The following is a 19,835-nucleotide window of genomic DNA, read 5'->3' on the forward strand; positions in this document are numbered from 1 at the left end:
GGGAATGGGACATGGAATTAAAACGTGTGGCCACTGGGAGATCCTGCTTTTTCTGGCGGACCGAGTGTAGGTGTTCCACGAAACAGTCTCCCAGTCTGCGTCGTTATCAAGGTATATTTGTGTGGTAAACTATGTGTATACCTGTCTGGACATGCCCCTCTGCTGACTGCTCCTGTGGCTCCTCCCATAGACCCCTCAATTTGGCAGGGTAAAAGGCCTACAGTTCGTCTCAAAACTTTGCAATTAGCAAAGGAAAAGGGGGAATGGGGCCTACCTTCTCTTAGAGATTATTATTTTACAGCATAGTTGAGAGCTGTGATATGTTGGTGTAACCCATCATATGACACTCAATGGAAAAACATTGAGGAGCGGGTACTTCCCATCCCCATACAAGAAATTTTGTCTGATAACAACCTGCAAAGGTACATAAATACTATTGATAACCCATGGGTGAAATTGACTCTTAAAATATGGAAAACTACTATAAAAGAATATAATCCAGAAGGAGATATTGCAATTCTTAAATGGTGTGCATATGACTCGGATTTTACACCAAATAAATTGGATGCTAGATTTAAGGACTGGACAGCTAAAGGAATAACAGTTCTTTGCAACATAATGAAAGAAGGAACACTGTTCAGTTTTGAAATGCTTAAAAAGAAACACTTATTAGAAAAACAAGATTTTTATCGGTATTTACAGATGTGACAATATGTTAATAAGACGCTTAAAAATGTAACCAAGGTAAATACATGCTGGATAGAGCTCTTTGATGAACTTCAATAAAACAATAAATTACAAAAAAAATAGATAAGAGGCACAGATTGAGTGGACAGCCAAAGACACTCTTCCCAGGGCAGAAATGGACAACACATGGGGACAGAATATTAAGGTGATTGGAGGAAAGTATAAGGGGGAAAGGTAAATTTCTCTTTCCACACAGAGTGGTCGGTGCATGGAACATCCTGCCAGGGGTGGTGGTAGAGGCAAATTCATTAGGAACATTTAAGAAACTCTTAGATAAGCACTTGGGTGATAGAACAGTGCAGGACTTGTCTGAGGGAAGGGTTAGATTGATCCTGGAGTACGTTAATGGGTTGGCAGATGTGGGGCCAAAGGGGCTGTACTTTGCTGTACTGTTCTATGTTCTATGATTTGCATGAAACTGTAAATGGGTTGTTTTTTTGTATTTTTTCTGAAATACCCGCTTCGCTGCCGCTGCTACTGTGTGGTCCAGAATCTCCAGAGGAGAAGGCCTCTGAGACCTTGTCTTTGCTTGTTTCGGCAGCCGGGACGAGGTCGAAGGCGCTCAGCAGAGAATGGCACTCGGGAGGCTGTATTGGGGGGGCTGGTCGGAGGCTCGAAGTTTTCGGACGGACTCAGAGTCTGCTGTGGTCGGGTGCTTCCGAGGCATTAATCGTTAGTGCCTGGAAGTTTGTGGTAGGGAGAGTTTCTCCCTTTGCTGACTGATATTATCGGACTATTGGAGTCGATTGGGACTTGAGACTTTTTTAAAACCACAGCCATGGTCTGCGTCTATCGACTTACGGTATTGCTTTGCACTGCTGTAACTATATGCTATAATTATGTGGTTTTGTCAGCGTGGGTCTTGGTTTGTCCTTTTTTTTATTTTGTGATATCACTCACGAGGAACACTGTATCATTTATTCATGCATGCATTTCTAAATGACAATAAACGAGGACTGAGTGTCCTCATAATCTGATCTAATCTCATTTTTTTTCACATGACGTAAAAATTGGTGGAGTTGCACACAATAAAGATGTCCATGAGAGGATACACTGGGATATGGATAATCTTGGGAATGAAAGTGATACCGTATGAGGAGTGTTTAATGGCTCTGGTCCCTCACTCGCTGGAGTTTTGAAGAATGAGAGGGGATCTAATTGAAAGCAATCGAATATTGAAAGACCTATATCAAGTGGACATGGAGAGGATGTTTCTTATAGTCGAGGAGTCTAGGACCAGAGGCCACAGCCTCAGAACAGATAGATGTCTCTTTAGGACAGATACGAGGAGGATTTTGTTTATCCAGAGGGTGGTGAATCTGGGGAATTCATTCGCCTGTGGAGGACAAGTCATTTGGTTTATTTAAAGTGGAGGTTGTTAGGTTCTTGATTAGTAAGGTTATGGGGAAAAGGCAGGAGAACGGGGATGGGAGGGATAATAAATAAATCAGCCATGATGCAATGGGAGAGCAGAATTGATGAGTCGAATGGCCTAATTCTGCTCCTATGCCTTCTGGTAACCTCAGACTACCCTCACTATTACCATTACCACCACTGTAGCCTGTGCAGGTTGGTCTCCTTTATCAGCAAGTTATCCGGCAACATGTGCATGAACGTTATGTCTTTATTGTATTAATTTTAATTACTGATCAATGTAGAAGTAAAACAGTGGTACATCCTCCAGTAACACAATATCATTGGTTGCATAAGAAATACAGAAATAATTGGAGCCACATTACAGGAACACTAATGTGTCTTTCATTACTTGGATTAAAGCCATTATTACATTGAACTGAGAAATAATGCAAATCGGTAACTAACAGAAGAGTAACTTGTTTGTTAATAAGCTACAGAGATGACAGAAGAACAACCAGATACACGCTCATGCAGATATTTCACTGACATTTAGATTTCCCACCATCTTCCCACAACCACCACCTGGTACCCCACTCCACACCCCACGAACACCTCACACACGTCACCACCGTCCATCAGCCTGTGACACGTTGGAAGATCACTATCTGACACCTTCCTTCTCAATTCCCTCCCCCATTGTCGTGTTCACTCTTGGACAGGACGTGCTTGCAGGGGAGCTGTTCCATCAGCATCTCACGCACCTGTGGACAGGGGTGTCAATGGTGAAGAAAGACAGTTAGACCGCACTGTGAGGGGGGTCAGGACAACAGAGAGACCCTCCCCTCATCACCTACAGAATCCATCACTTACCACCAGGAGATTCCCTTCTCCTCCACACCAAGAACTGCACCAGGAAAACTCCATTCCTTCCTAATCAGACAATTCCCATTCGTCTAAAATAACCATCCGCCCCTCACCCCCACCCACAGGAATCATTTTCTTCAGGAAATGGTTCAGGAACCCCTTCCTCACAAACAGGCAAATCGGTTTGACTGGACAGTGTGGGAAATCGCACCCGCCCGCTCCCCCAGCACGTCGAGTGGAATCCCGTTCACTCCCTCCCCAGCAGCCAGACCAGGTGCTGACATTCATTTTCTTGATGCAATTCAGAGTCAAACATCAAAATACAACAGAATTGATGAAAAACTACACACAGACTGACAATGAACTGTAAATGACAATCTGTGCAAGTAAAAAATGTAAATAAATAATACTGAGACACCAGTTGTGAAGAGTGCTTGAGAGTGAGTCCATACACTGTGGAATCAGTTCAGTGTTGAGTGAAGTTATCCACACTGGTTCAGGACTCTGATGGCTGGAGGGTAATAACTGCTCCTGAACCTGGTGGTGTGTGACCTACACTCTGGTACCTCCTTTCCGAGGGCAGCAGTGAGGAGAGGTGAGGGTCAAGCGGAGAAGTCACAGTGAAGTGGGCCAGTGTAGTGGCATGAGGAGGTACCTGAGGTGCTGGAGGCAAAGTGGTCGTCAGGGCAGTGGAGTGCTCCTCCTGCAAGGGGTAAGGGTCAGAGAAACACACGGTCTTCCTGATGACTACAATGACAAGAGGGGCACCCGGCTGCAGCTCCTGACAGACCAGGTCAAGGAAATGGAGGTACTCTGCATCATTCAGGAGCTGAGAACACCAGATGTGAGACTCACTGACCTGGTCACACACAAGGTGCAGGCTCCGTGACCACTGGGAAAAGTAAAGGGAGTCAGCAGTTCCCCTGTGGCCATTCCCCTCACTAACAGCTACACCTCTATGGATACTGTCGAGAGATGTTCTTGCAGGGACCAGCAGCAGCACTGTGAAAGGCTCTGAGGCTCAGAGGGAAAGATTGCAGTCAGACAGGACGGGAGTGATGGGAGACTCGGTAGTGAAGAGGGGAGCAGACAGGAGATTCTGTGGCCAGAGGAGAGATGCCAGAATGGTGTGTCGTCTCCTTGGTGTCAGGGTCAGGGATGTCTCTGAGAGCTGAGGAATATTCTTGAAGGGTCCGGCAATCATTAGCATTCATTTCAAGTGGACTAGATTATTAAATCAAGGATGTGATGCTGAGGCTTTATAAGGGGATGGTCAGACAGCACTTGGAGTATTGGGAGCAGTTTGGGCCCCTTATCTCAGAAAGGAAGTGCTGGGATTGGAAAAGGTCCAGAGGAAGTTTACAAGAAAGATCCCAGGAATGGAAGGGTTAATGTACAAGGAACATCTGAGGTTTCTGGGCGGGTACCCACTGGAGTTTAAAAGAATGAGGGAGGATCTCATTGAAACCTATTGAATATTGAAAGGCCTAGATAAGAGTAGATGTAGAGAGGATATTTCCTGTAGTGGGGAAGTCTACGACCAGACAGCATAGTCTAAGAATACAAGGACGTCCCTTTTGAACAGAGATGAGGAGCAATGTCTTTAGCCAGAGGGTGGTGAATCTGTGTAATTCATTGACACAGACGGCTGTGGAGGCTGGATCACTGGGAACATTTAAAGTAGAGATTGATCGATTCTTGATTAGTAAGGTGATCGAAGGTCTACGGGGAGACGGCAGGGGTTGAGAGGGAGAATAAATCAGCCATGATGGAATGGGAGAGCAGACTCGATGGGCCGAATGGCTATTTCTGCTCCTGTGTCTTACGGTGTTATGGCAAACAACCAGAGGTCACTGTACGAGCTGTTACCGACGACATACAGTTTGTAGAAGAAGGGATGAGATCCTGTGGGATGAGCAGAGGGTGTTGGGTAAGGAGGAGGATCTCGAGGGTAATGGTCTCCGGTTTACTCTGCCGGTGAGGACTGAAACAGAAAGGTAGGTCAGATGACTTTGTGGCTCTGCAGCTTGTACACTCGGTAGGGATTCAGGTTCCTGGGACAGAGGGAAACTGTACAAGAGAACGGGTTGAACTTGGACCCGAGAGAAACCAATATCTTTGCAGGGAAACTAACACAGGAGGTCTAAACTAGGCTGGTGGGGTAGGTCTCTGAATAGGTGGTGGTCATGGGGTAAATGCCCAGAAATGGAAAAGCATGTGACAAGTGTTGGATACAGCCTGGCCCATCACAGGAAAAGCTCTCCCCATCTTCGAGCACATCTACAGGAGGCACTGCCACAAGACAGCAGCATCCACCATCAAGGAGCCCCACAATCCAGGCCAGGCCGCTTCTCACTGCTGCCACCGGTAAGGAGTTACAGAAGCATTTTGTCCCATACCACCAGGTTCAGGAACAGTTATTACTCTACAACCATTTGGCTCCGGAACCACAAGACATTGGAGCAGAGTTAGGAAATTTAGTCTCTTGAGTCTGCTTTGCCATTCCATCGTGGCTGATTTATTGTCCCTCTCAACCCCATTCTCCTGCCTTCTTTCCATTAACTTTGACATTCTGCATCATCAAGAACCTATCAACCTCCTCTGTAAATATACTCAATGACTTAGCCTCCACAGATTCACACCCTCTGGCTGAAGACATTTTTCCTGTTCCCTGTTCAGGATGGATGACCTCAATTCTGAGGCTGTGCTCTCTTGTCCTACACTCCCCACAACAGGAAACATCCTCTCCACATCCACTCTCTCTGGGCTTTTCAATATTCGATAGGTTTCAATGAGATTCTCCCCTCATTCTTCTAAACTCCAGTGAGTATAGGTCTGGAGACATCAAACATGCCTCAAAATGTTAACCCTTTCATTCCTAACATCAATCTTGTGAACCACTTCTGGGTCCTCTCCAATGGTAGTACACCTTTTGTATAGTCTAAAGTGTAGTCTGACCAATGTCTTATAAAACCTCAGCATTACATCCTTGCTTTTACATTATTGTCCTTTTGAAATGAATTCTAACATTGCATTTGCCTTCCTTACCACCGACTCAACTTGCAAGTTAACCTCTGGGGAATCCTGCAGGAGGATTCCCAAGTCACTGAGTTTTCAATTTCCTCCCCATTTAATAAATAGTCCATGCTTTTATTCCTTCTGCCAATGTGCATGACCGTGCGCTTCCCTACATTATATTCCATCTGCAACTTCTTTGCCCATTCACCTAATCTGTCCAACTCCTTCTACAGCAACCACTCCCCCCACCTCGCTTCCTCAACACTACCTCTTCCACCAATCTTTGTATCGTCCATAAAACTATCAATTCCTTCATCCAAATCGTTGACATGTAACAAGAAAAGAAGCGGTCGGTCCCAACATTGATCCCTGCAACACTCCACTGGTCACTGGCAGCCAACCAGAAAAGGCCCCCCTTATTCTCGCTCTTTGCCTCCTGCCAATTAGCCAATCTTCTGTCCATGCTCATACCTTTCCTGTAATACCATGGTGTATCCAGAGAGCCGTGCTTGTCATGAGACAGCACTGCCCTCACCTGGTTGGAAGTCACACCACCTGCCCGTCAACATTTCGCCCCCCCAACTAATCAATGCACACTTAACCATTGGCCACATTAATTGGATTAACCTGTTACGAAGGATGAACAGCTCTGATGGGCAGAAGGGTGCAAGGTTGCCCATGTCCCCCTCCCCTGGGAGAATTACAAACGGTTGCTGTTGCCAGGCTGCTAATGAGAGAGAAAGAGATGGAATAAAAACATACTGGGACTGGAACATTTGCTTCAGACAAGGGCGAGATAACACCAAGGGAGAGAGACGATGTTATGACTCCTGTAAGACTCACGGCTCCAGAGAGGGCTGTTTACTCGGTACTATTCTGTTCATTAAAATTCCGCAATGGAGAGCCGGAGTGGGCTGGTTTGATGGGCTAAGCCATTCAAATCTGATTGACATCTGAGACCCCGTGAGTAGGGATAAAAAGTGAGGTCTGGGGAGACACCCCTCAGACGCACCAAGAGACTCACTAGTGAGCACTGTTTAAGTGTTGGAACCCACGAGAAAAGTGTGGGGCATCGGAGACCGAACAAAGAATCGGTCAATTTTAACTCACAGTGTTTATAGCGAGGCCGGTGGGGGCTTGTGTGTGTGTCCACCCTTGCCTGGGTGACGAGTCCACCATAGAAGAACGGTCTAGCTAAAGGACAGAGGGGACATACCTGAATGGCCACAACAACACATCGACGAATCAAGATCATAAAGGAAGGTTTGACTGGCTGTCACCGTTTGATCTCTCTCTCTCTCTGTCTCTCTCCAACAATTACAACACATCGACCAACAACTACCTCAGCCTGTATGAACTGGACTGAACTTTATATTCACATATGACAATTCATTATCCCCTAGACATCGATAGAGTTTGTTTATTATTGATTATTATTATACCCACACTTTTAGGTTTAGTATTGCTAACGTGTATTATCTGTATATTTGCATTGTTAATATTGATTTGTATATTTTACTAATAAACACTGTTTTGAAAATAGTACCAGACTCCAACGGACACTTCTACCTTTGCTGGTAAGACACCCAGTTATGGGGTACATAACAAACCCATCTAGCACCAAGCTGTTGGCCCCCAGTTGATCACCTGGGCTGGACTCTCCAGCACCCTGACCTATAAAGGGTGCTAAATGTGTCTCGCTCTCTTTTTTTGCCATCCCTGAGGGACCACCCTGCTTCACTCCAGGCTGAAGGCTGCAGAACAGCGCTGGAGACACATGGTAAAGTGTGCATTGAGTAGGGTTGTAGGAGTGTTTATTGTTGTCCCTTCAGCAAAGAGCCGTGCCTGCCCATTGACAAGGTGAGCAGATATTGTAGTTACTTTTCTCTTGCTTGTATATGTAACTGTACTCTGTCCCCACACTGTTTTCCCGTGTATTGTACTGCAGACCCAACTTTTCCCACGCTTGTCTATATAACCAGATAACAATTACAGCATGGAAACAGGCCATCTCAGCCCTTCTAGTCCGTGCAGAACGCTTACTCTCACCTAGTCCCACTGGCCCGCACTCAGCCCATAACCCTCCATTCCTTTCCTGTCCATATACCTATCCAATTTTGCTTTAAATGACAATATCGAACCTGCCTCTACCACTTCTACTGGAAGTTCATTCCACAAAGCTACCACTCGCTGAGTACAGAAATTCCCCCTCATGTTCCCCTTAAACTTTTGCCCCCTAACTTTCAACTCATGTCCTCTTGTTTGAATCTCCCCTACTCTCAATGGAAAAAGCCTATCCACGTCAACTCCATCTATCCCCCTCATAATTTTAAATACCTCTATCAAATCCCCCCTCAACCTTCTACGCTCCAAAGAATAAAGACCTAACTTGTTCAATCTTTCCCTGTAACTTAGGTGCTGAAGCCCAGGTAACATTCTAGTAAATCTTTTCTGTACTCTCTCTATTTTGTTGACATCCTTCCTATAATTCGGTGACCAGAACTGTACACAATACTCCAAATTCAGCCTTACCAATGCCTTGTACAATTTTAACGTTACATCCCAACCTTTATACTCAATGCTCTGATTTATAAAGGCCAACATACCAAAAGCTTTCTTCACCTCCCTATCCACATGAGATTCCACCTTCAGGGAACTATGCACCATTATTCCTAGATCACTCTGTTCTACTGCATTCTTCAATGCCCTACCATTTACCACGTATGTCCTATTTGGATTATTCCTACCAAAATGTAGCACCTCACACTTATCAGCATTAAACTCCATCTGCCATCGCTCAGCCCACTCTTTTAACTGGCCTAAATCTTTCTGCAAACTTTGAAAACCTACTTCATTTTTCCACAACGTCACCTACCTTAGTATCATCTGCATACTTACTAATCAAATTTACCACCCCATCATCCAGATCATTAATGTATATGACAAACAACATTGGACCCAGTACAGATCCTTGAGGCACACCACTAGTCACCGGCCTCCAACCTGACAAACAGTTATCCACCACTACTCTCTGGCATCTCCCATCCAGCCACTGTTGAATCCATTTTACAACTTCAATATTAATACCTAATGATTGAACCTTCCTAACTAACCTTCCATGCCTTACTGAAGTCCATATAGACAACATCCACTGCTTTACCCTCATCAACTTTTCTCGTAACCTCTTCAAAAAATTCAATAAGATTTGTTAAACATGACCTTCCACGCACAAATCCATCTTGACTGTTCATAATCAGACCCTGTCTATTTAGATAATTATATATACCATCTCTAAGAATACTTTCCATCAATTTACCCACCACTGACGTCAAACTGACAGGCCTTTAATTGCTGGGTTTACTCTTAGAACCCTTTTTAAACAATGGAACCATGAGCAATATGCCAATCCTTCGGCACCATCCCAGTTTCTAATGACATTTGAAATATTTCTGTCAGAGCCCCTGCTATTTCTACACTAACCTCCCTCAAGGTCCTAGGGAATATCCTGTCAGGACCTGGAGATTTATCCACTTTTATATTTCTTAAAACCACCAGTACTTCCTCCTCTTTAATTGTCATAGTTTCCATAACTTCCCTACTTGTTTCCCTTACCTTACACAATTCAATATCATTCTCCTTAGTGAATACTGAAGAAAAGAAATTGTTCAAAATCTCCCCCATCTTTTTCGGCTCCACACATATCTGTCCACTCTGATTCTCTAAGGGACCAATTTTATCCCTCACTGTCCTTTTGCTATTAATATAACTGTTGAAATCCTTCGGATTTATTTTCACCTTACTTGCCAAAGTAACCTTGTATCTTCTTTTAGCTTTTCTAATTTCTTTCTTAAGATTCTTTTTACATTCTTTATATTCCTTGAGTACCTCATTTACTCCATGCTGCCTATATTTATTGTAGATATCTTCTCTTCTTCCTAACCAAGTTTTCAATATCCCTTGAAAACCATGACTCTCTCAAACTTTTAACCTTTCCTTTCAACCGAACAGGAACATAAAGATTCTGTACCCTCAAAATTTCACCTTTAAATGACCTCCATTTCTCTATTACATCCTTCCCATAAAACAAATTGTCCCAATCCACTCCTTCTAAATCCTTTTGCATCACCTCAAAGTTAGCCTTTTTATCCAATCAAAAATCTCAATCCTGGGTCCAGTCCTATCCTTCTCCATAATTATATTCAAACTAATGGTATTGTGATCACTGGACCCGAAGTGCTCCCCAACACATACATCCATCACCTGACCTATCTCATTCCCTAACAGAAGATCCAACACTGCCCCTTCTCTAGTTGGTACCTCTATGTATTGCTGCAAAGAACAATCCTGCACACATTTTACAAACTCCAACCCATCCATCCCTTTTACAGTATGGGCTTCCCAGTCTATGAGTGGAAAATTAAAATCTCCAACAATCACAACCCTGTGCTTACTACAAATATCTGCTATCTCCTTGCAAATTTACTCCTCCAATTCTCGCTCCCCAATTAGGTGGTCTATAATACATCACTAAAAGTGTTACTACACCTTTCCCATTCCTCAATTCCACCCAAATAGACTCCCTAGACGAGCCCTCTAATCTATCCTGCCAGAGCACCGCTTAATATTTTTTCTGACAAGCAACGCAACACCTCCCCCTGTATCCAGAGATACTGGCCACGTGACAGATGCACTGCCACCTGGCTGGTCGGAGGACACACCACACACCAATCAACATTTGGTCCCTCCCAAATAATCAATGCCCACCTAAATTATTGGTCACCTTCATTGGATTATCTTGCCCAGCCCCATGCTATAAAAGGTGAGACATGTGCCTGGCTCGGTCTCTCTTACAGACTACCTCATTGGAGGTAAGTGCATTGATTTACGTTTGGGAAGGTCTATCGTTTGTCCTGGTAAGGGAGCCACAGCTCTCCAAGGTCAAAGGGGATAGCTGTCGTAGTGCTTTTCCCTTGTTCTTTGTATGTGTAACTGTACCCTGTCCCCACACTGCTTTCTGTATATTGTAGTTGCTTGTGTTGACCCGACTTCCCCTTGTAAATAAATTCCTTATTATTAAAACTGTGTGTGTCCAGGCCTCTGCTGTTGAGACTCAAAGAACCAGTTATTTTCCATCACAACACTCCCTCTTGTCCTTCCGATTCTATCACACCTGAAGCAACAAAATCTAGGAATATTTAGTTGCCAATCACACCCCTCCTGCAACCATGTTTCACTAATAGCTACAACATCATATTTCCAGGTATCAATCCATGCTCTAAGTTCATCCACCTTTCTTACAATGCTCCTAGCATTAAAAGAGATGCATTTAAGAAACTCTCCACCACTTTTCTCTCTGTTTATCTCTAACAGTACAAAGAACCTTACTGTCTTCTTTTTCTTCCATACATCTGTTCCTATACTCTGGTTCCCCTCCCCCCTCATATCTAGTTTAAATCCACTTGGCACCTAGCTCCCTAAACTCACCTTTCAGGACCTCCTCACTCTTCCTACCCACGTCATTGGTCCCTACATGGACAACGACATCTGGCTGCTCACCCTCCCTCTTCAGAATACTGAGAACTCGATCCGAGATATCGCGGACCCTGGCACCAGGGAGGCAACAGACCATCCGGGATTCTCGATCTCTTCCACAGAACCTCCTTCTGTCCCCCTAACTACTGAATTCCCTATCACTACTGCTCTCCTCTTTTCCCTCCTTCCCTTCTGAGCTGAGGGTCCAATCTTGGTGCCAGAGACGCAACCACTGCAACTTGTCCCTGGTAGGACGTCCCCACCAACAGTATCCAAAACGGTATACTTATTGTTGATGGGAATGGCCACAGGGGTGCTCTGCCCCCTGTCTATTCCCCTTCCCTCTCCTGACAGTCACCCAACTAGCTGTCTCCTAACTCTTAGGGGTGACTATCTCCCTGAAACTCCTGTCTATTTCTGCCTCTGCCTCCCAAATGATCTGAAGTTCATCCAGCTCCAGTTCCCTAACACGGTTTGTCAGGAGCTGCAGCTGGATGCACCTTTTGCAGGAGTAGTCATCAGGGACTTCCCACAGACTGCAAACGGAGCACTCAACTGCCCTAACTGCTGCCTCCATTACCTACTCCTAACCTAATTAGATTAATTAAAGGAGCTTACCCGGCCTTACCTCACCAGGATTGAAGCTCGGACTCAGCCTCTGCTCGCTTTTTAAATTCTCCCGCTGCCTCACGGGCCGACTTTCATGTGCTTGCGCAGTTGTGCCCTGTTCAAACCTCGCCTCTGCCTGTTCTTGCCAAAGCCGACCCACTCTGCCTCAGTCCACTCAGTCGATGGCCGCTGTATTTGGCGGTCTTTCTTTTTAAACTTTTGGCATGCTATGTCACGCGCCTGCACAGTCTAGCCTCTTTGCCGCGATCACTTTTAAAAAAAACAGCTTCTGTCCGAGCTTCTTTTACCTCTTCCCTCTCCGCCTCTTGCTGTGATTTAAATAATCGTTGAAAACTTCCTTTCCTTTTTAAACCTTTGGCGTGCGACATCACGCGCCTGCGCAGTCTAGCCTCTTTGCCGCGATCAGTTTAAAAAAAAACAGCCTCTCTCCAAGCTTCTTTTACCTCTTCCCTCTCCGCCTCTTGCTTGTGCGAATATTGTAGCCACTTGTGTTGTTCCCAAGCTTTTTCTCCCCTTGTCAATAAACTCCTTATTATTAACACCCTGTGTCCGGAGCTCTTGTCTTTGAGACCTAAAGAATCTTTCTCATTTGCATCACAATACATGGGCTGGGATCTTGTTACACTGTCTCATGTGCAGCACCTTCTCAAAGGCCTTCTGAAAACCCAAATAAACAACATGACTGAGAGAAGGGCAGGAACTGACAGCCCAGTGCTCCAGGGTTCAGATGCTACAGGCATGACAGAGGTACAGGTAGGCAAGGAGGGAGACTTGTGTTAGTGATGGAGTTAGTAACAAAGGTGCTTTGAGATGACATCGTTGGGCAATCATCAAGTCAGGTCAGGTGGGTAGAAGTTGGAACTAGAAGGGGAAAGTCACTCTCGTGGGACTGTATTACAGACCCTCCCCCCCCAATAGTCAGCTGGAACTTCAGGATCAGGTTTGCATAGGAATTGCTCAGAATAACAGGGTTGTACTAGTTGCTGATTTTAATTTCCCCAGCACTGACTGAGTCGCCCAAAATGTTAGTCTGGATGATGTCGAGTTTGTGAAAGGTGTCCAGGGAAGTTTCCTGAGTAAAGAAAAGAGAATCTGTGTCCCAAGGCTACAATACTGGACCCCGTCTGCGGATCACAGAGCAGTACAACACAGTACAGTCCCTTCAGCCCACAATGTTGTGCTGACCTTTTAACCTACATCAGGATTAATCTTACCCTTCCCTCTCACATAGCCCTCCATCGTTGTATCATCCATGTGCCTATCTTGAATCAATGATTCTGCCTCTATCACCACCCCGGCAGAGTATCCGACAACCCTGCCACTGGCAGAGTATCTAATGTACCCACCATTCTCTGTGCAAAAAAACTTACCTCTGACACCCCCCATACTTTCCTCCTGTCACCATTTCTGCCCTGAGAAAAGGTCTCTGATTCAATCAATGTCTCTTACTATCTTGTGCACCTGTGGAAAGTCACCTCTCATCCCCGTTCACTCCAGAAAGAAAAGCCCCATCTTGCTCAAACTACACTCATATGACATGCTCTCTAATCCAGGCAGAATCCTGGTACATCTTCTCGACATCCTCTCGAAAGCTTCCGCATCCTGCCTGCAATGAGGTGACCAGAACTGAACGAGGCAGGGTAAGTCACTAAATTGACCGTTACAGAGTAGTTTGGCTCCAGTGAGCATACTTTTATTAGTTTTAAGAAAGTGTTAGAAAAGGGTGAGACTGTTTGAAGTGAAAGGAATGAATGGCAAGAGCAAGATATCAAGAGTCCAGGTGTGACATGTTCCCGTCAGGATTAAGGATAAACCAGGCACATTTAGGGAAATCCTGGCTGATGGTGGATATTGGGCATGGGAGATCAGGGAAGACTGAATCCCTTGTGACGATAAAAAATATTGACAATACTCTGAATAGGGAAATCAGTAGGGAAAGTGTGTATAATATGGATGTAGCAGTTGGAACTAAAGGAGTAAAAGAGGAGCCGTTGAGAAAGTAGGTCCCCATATAGATCAGCGGTGCCGCCTACATCTTGACCCGCAGGAAATGGGTTGGATTATGAGAGAATATATGAAGAAAAATCATGGATGCCCTTGAGGAAAATCTTGCCTGACAAATCCATTGGAATTCCTTGAAGAAATAAGCTGGACAGATAAAGGAGAGTTGATTGATATTGTGCACGTGGATTTTCAGAAGGCCTTTAACAAGGTGCCACAAGTGAAGCTATGAGCCCACTGTATTACAGGGATGATTCTGGCATGGATAAAGCATTGGCTGACTGTCAGGAGGCAAAGACTGGGAATAAAGGGAGCCATTTCTGCTCGGCTGCCAGTGACCAGTGGTGTTCCATGGGGGTCTGTGCTGGGACTGATTTTTTTTATGTTATATGTCAATGACTTGGATGAAGGAATTGATGGCTTGATGGCGATATTTGCAGACAATACAAAGATAGGTGGAGGGGCAGGTAGCTTTGAGGAAGTAGAGAGGCTAGAGAAGGACTTAGATTAGGAGAATGGACAAAGAAGTGGCAGATGGAATTGTGTTGGAAATTGTATGGTCATGCACTTTGGTAGATGAAATAAAAGATTAGACTATTTTCGGAATGGAGAGAAAATTCAAACATCTGAAATGCAAAGGGACATGGGAGTCCTCATGCAGAATTCCTGAAAGGTTGTTAATTTGTGGATTGAGTCGGTCGCGAGGAAAACAATTGTGATGTTAGCATTCATTTCAAGAGGACTAGGCTTCACTTAGAGAATTGAGAGCAGCTTTCAACCCCTTATAAAACATAGAACAGAACAACACGAGAACAGGCCAGTCGGCCCACATTGTTGTGCTGGACGAGCTAAAAAGCAAATCGAAAACATCCAAACAGTCATCACTCCTACCCACTCCATGTGCATATCCCTCCATCCTTCTCACATCCACATACCTATCCAAATGTCTCAACAGCCTCTCGTGTATTTGCCCCTGCCACCAGGCATCCACCGCACTCTGAGTAAAAACCTTACCCCTCACATTCCCCCTTGAACCTACCCCCTCTCACCTTCAACGCACACCGTCTGGTATTAGACATTTCAACCCTGGGACACAAACACTCTGTCTATATCTACACCTCTCATAATCTTATAAACCTCTGTCAAATCTCCCCTCAGCCTCCAGTGCTCCAAAGAAAACAAACCAAGTTTATCCTGCCTCTTCTGATAGCACATGCCCTCTAAACCAGGCAGCATCCTGGTAAACCTCTTCTGCATCCTCAACATCCTTCCGACAGTGGGGCAACTGGAACTGTGTGCGATACTCAAGATGTGGCTGAACCAAAGTTTTATCAAGTTTCAACATAACAACCTGACTTTTCAACCCAATGCCTTGACTAATAAAAGCAAGCATTCCGTAAGCCTTCTTATCCGCCTTAACTAAGAAGTGATGTGCTGGAGAGGGTTCAAAGAAGGCTCACGAAAATTATTCTGGGGTTGAAAGGCTTTTCGTATGAGAAGTGTTTGATAGACTGGAATTCAGAAGAATAAGGGGTAACTCACTGAAAGCTATTGAACGCTGAAAGGCCTCGATTTACTGGACGTAGAGAGGATAAGACTAAGACCAGAGGACACAGCCTTGGAATGAAGGTGCATCCTTTTAGAATGGAAATAAGGAGGAATTTCTTTAGCCACGAGAGTGGTGAATCTGTGGAATCTGTTGCCGCAGGGTTTATTTAAGACAGAGATTGATAGATTCTTGATTAGTCAGGGCATGAAGGAATATTGGAAGAAGGCAGGAGATTGGGGCTAAAGAGGGGAAATGGATCATCCATGATGAAATGGTGGAACAGACTTAATGGGCCAAATGGCCTAATTCTGCTCCTGTATTTTATGGTCTTATTTACAGTATACAAGTCATTGTTGAGGCAGCACTTAAAGTACCATATACAGTTACAGGGTGACCACAACAGGAAAGATGTGATTAAACTGAGAAGAGTGAGAAAAGATTTACAAGGGTTGTGCCAGGATGAGTGTCTTATGGAGGGTGGTTAGACAGGCTGACTCTTCCTTGGAATTTAGGAAATTTGGCAGGGGGATCAATTTTAATCCTTAAAATGATGTGAGGTAAACATAAGGATCTTTAGCCAAGGGTAGAGGAATCCAAAACTAGAGACATAGATTTAGGGTGAGAGGAGAAGATTGAAAAGGGATTAGAGGGGACACACAGTGGTGAGTATATGGAAGAAGCTGCCAGAGCAAGTTGCTGAGGCAGGTACAATGGGACCACTCTAACACTCGGATAGATACATGGAAAGGTGAGGCTTGGAGGAATATGGGCTGAACTCAGGAAATTGAGTCTAACTGGTGCATAGCATGGCCGGCATATAAGGGCTTGTATCAGTCCTGTATTACTGTACGAGACAACCAGAGAATCTGCTCTCCCAAACTAAGGGACTCCCACAGTATCCCCTCCACCTAAACACCGGGGGAAGAAAGGGGAGGGCAAGTGGAACCCACATTGGGAGAAATCAGCTTCCCCACAAATCTCAGATTTCCCCTTAAATCTGGGAAATAATACCCACTGCATCCCACAAACAATGGACTCACCTTCAGGGACTCACTCTTCACCTCATGTTCCTGATATTTATTTATTATTGTTATTGGTTCCTCTTTTTACATTTGCACAGTTTGTTGAGTTCTGCACTCTGGTTGATCACCCTAGTTGGGCAGACTTTCACTGATTCTGTTATTATCCCATAGATTTATTGAGTATGCCCGCAAGAAAACAAACCTCCCATTTTTCTATTGATATATTATATTGGAGTTCTTTTTCCCATTCTTGTTTAATTCTACCTGATATTTCTGGTTGTATCTTTGCAATCATATTATAAATGAAAGCCACTAATCCTTTCTGATATGGATTTAAAGTAAAAATCAAACCTAAAAAGTCTATTGAAGTTGAATTAGGAAAGGATGGTAGAATTTTATGTAAAAAATTTCTAATTTGTAGATATCTAAAAAAGTTAGATTTAGGTAACTCAAATTTGTTGGAAGGTTGATCAAAAGACATCAGACTACCTTCAAAAAAGAGATCACGAAAACATTTTATACCTTTCCTTTTCCATATGCTAAAAGCTTGCTCTGTCAAAGAAGGTTTGAAAAAAAAATTAAGTAAAATAGGGCTATCAAGAAAAAAGTTTTTCAGAGTAAAAAATTTACGAAATTGAAACCAAATTCGTAATGTATGTTTGACAACAGGGTTGGATATCTGTTTATTAAATTTAACTAAATCGGCAGAAAGAGAAGAACCCAAAATGGAAAATAAAGAATATCCCTGTGCCTCATTGCATTCTAAATTTACCCACTGTGGGTACAATGGTGAATCTAAATCTAATTTCCAATAAATTAAGTTACGAATATTATTCGCCCAATAATAAAATCTAAAGTTAGGTAAGGCTAAACCACCATCTTTTTTGGATTTCTGTAATTGTCTTTTGCTTAGCCTAGGATTTTTATTTTGCCACACAAATGAAGAAATTTTTGAGTCAATGTTATCAAAAAAAGATTTAGGAATAAAAATTGGTAAAGCTTGAAATAAATATAAAAATTTCAGTAGAATCATCATTTTAATAGCATTAATCCGACCAACTAATGATAAGGATAAGGGAGACCATCTTGTAGTAAGTTGTTGAATTTGATGAAGCATAGGTAAAAAATAAATCTTTATATTTCTTGGTAATTTTTATACCTAAATAGATAAAGTTATCATTAACAACTTTAAATGGTATTCTTTCATCCAATAAAGTTTGTGCGTTTAAAGGGAATAAATCACTCTTATCCAAGTTTAGTTTATAACCAGAAAAACTACCAAATTGAGCCAACAAAGATAAAATAGCGGGAATAGACCTATATAACCATATAACCATATAACAATCACAGCACGGAAACAGGCCATCTTGGCCCTCCTAGTCCGTGCCGAACCCTTAATCTCACCTAGTCCCACCTACCCGCACTCAGCCCATAACCCTCCACTCCTTTCCTGTCCATATACCTATCCAATTTTACCTTAAATGACACAACTGAATTGGCCTCTACTACTTCTACAGGAAGCTCATTCCACACAGCTATCACTCTTTGAGTAAAGAAATACCCCCTCGTGTTTCCCTTAAACTTCTGCCCCCTAACTCTCAAATCATGTCCTCTAGTTTGAATCTCCCCTACTCTCAATGGAAACAGCCTGTTCACATCAACTCTATCTATCCCTCTCAAAATTTTAAATACCTCAATCAAATCCCCCCTCAACCTTCTATGCTCCAATGAATAGAGACCTAACTTGTTCAACCTTTCTCTGTAACTTAAGTGCTGAAACCCAGGTAACATCCTAGTAAATCGTCTCTGCACTCTCTCTAATTTATTGATATCTTTCCTATAATTCGGTGACCAGAACTGCACACAATATTCCAAATTTGGCCTTACCAATGCCTTGTACAACTTTACCTGCCAGGATCAGAAATATATAACAACAAGTCATCAGCATAAAGTGATAACTTGTATAATTTCTCATTACGAGTAATACCAAAGATATCAGGAGATTCACGAATCGCAATGGCTAAAGGTTCTAATGCAATATTAAACAATAAAGGACTTAAGGGACAACCTTGTCTCGTACCACGAGATAATTGAAAAAAAGAGGATCAAATGGTTAATTCTTCTTCTATATGTGCTAAACATGCTTTAATACAATTTAAAGTTGTACATAGAGCTCATATGTCTAAAGATAAACTTGCTCGATTCTACTCTCATATTAACCCTCAATGTGACAGATGTCATTCAGATGTGGCTACATTGACCCACATGTTTTGGTCATGTCCCACCTTATATAACTATTGGAAGGACATATTTGCTACCATTTCCTCAATTTGGAATATCGATTTACAACCTCATTTTATTACTGCAATTTTTGGTATACCAAATGAGGATGGTATTCAGTTTTCCCCTTCAATTAGACGAGTGATTGCTTTTGTAACATTAACGGCCAGAAGGTCCATATTACAAAATTGGAAAGAAGTAAATCCTCCTACCACGTCTCAGTGGCTCTTTCAAACTATTTCTTGTTTGAGCTTGGAAAAAATTAGAAGCACTATTTTTGACTCATCAGTTAAATTTGAAGAAACTTGGGGACCGTTCATTCGACATTTTTATATGAATTAATTTGACCTCTTCCAGACCTTCTCTCTATTTAATCTTGTTCTGGTATGGAGTTCCGGAGTTTTTGGCACTATCATATACAAATAAACTGTTATTATTGCCCATGTTAGTTTAGTTTAGTATTTTTCTTTCAATATATATTTTTATTGTTTGTATTTTCACAATTTTTTCTTTTTCTTTTGTCGATTATTCTTATTTTTTTCATATAATCATTATAGGCTTGATTGACAATGTACTATGTTTTTCTATTGATATTTTAATCGGATATTGTTGTCCTATTATTAATCTAATTTCAAGTCTATTGTATTTATAATCTATTCAGTACTATGTTATGTTTTTTTTTATATATATGAAATTCAATAAAAAGATTGAAAAAGAAAGAGAAAACAAATCTCAGGGGGTGACAGAGACGTACAGTACGTTGATCATAAATTTACTTTGAACTTTGAAACTCAGTGACGTCTGGGAACAGAGCAAGGATAAATGGGGAAGGGTAA

At 42.9% G+C, this 19,835-nt stretch overlaps 1 protein-coding gene across 3 annotated transcripts in view; it reads right to left on the reverse strand.

Annotated features, from left to right (window-relative positions):
• Positions 1-2,204: 2,204 nt before the first annotated feature.
• LOC132388155 (uncharacterized) overlaps positions 2,205-19,835 on the reverse strand; it is a 306,739-nt gene continuing 289,108 nt past the window's right edge. For all 3 annotated transcript variants that reach the window (XM_059960505.1, XM_059960503.1, XM_059960506.1), the window contains one exon: positions 2,205-2,864. In XM_059960505.1, coding sequence (XP_059816488.1) covers positions 2,784-2,864 — 81 coding nt within the window. In that variant the 3' untranslated portion in view covers positions 2,205-2,783. The remainder of the gene's footprint in view (positions 2,865-19,835) is intronic.

This window comes from Hypanus sabinus, unplaced genomic scaffold, assembly GCF_030144855.1.
Source record: "Hypanus sabinus isolate sHypSab1 unplaced genomic scaffold, sHypSab1.hap1 scaffold_272, whole genome shotgun sequence".
Taxonomy (NCBI): domain Eukaryota; kingdom Metazoa; phylum Chordata; class Chondrichthyes; order Myliobatiformes; family Dasyatidae; genus Hypanus; species Hypanus sabinus.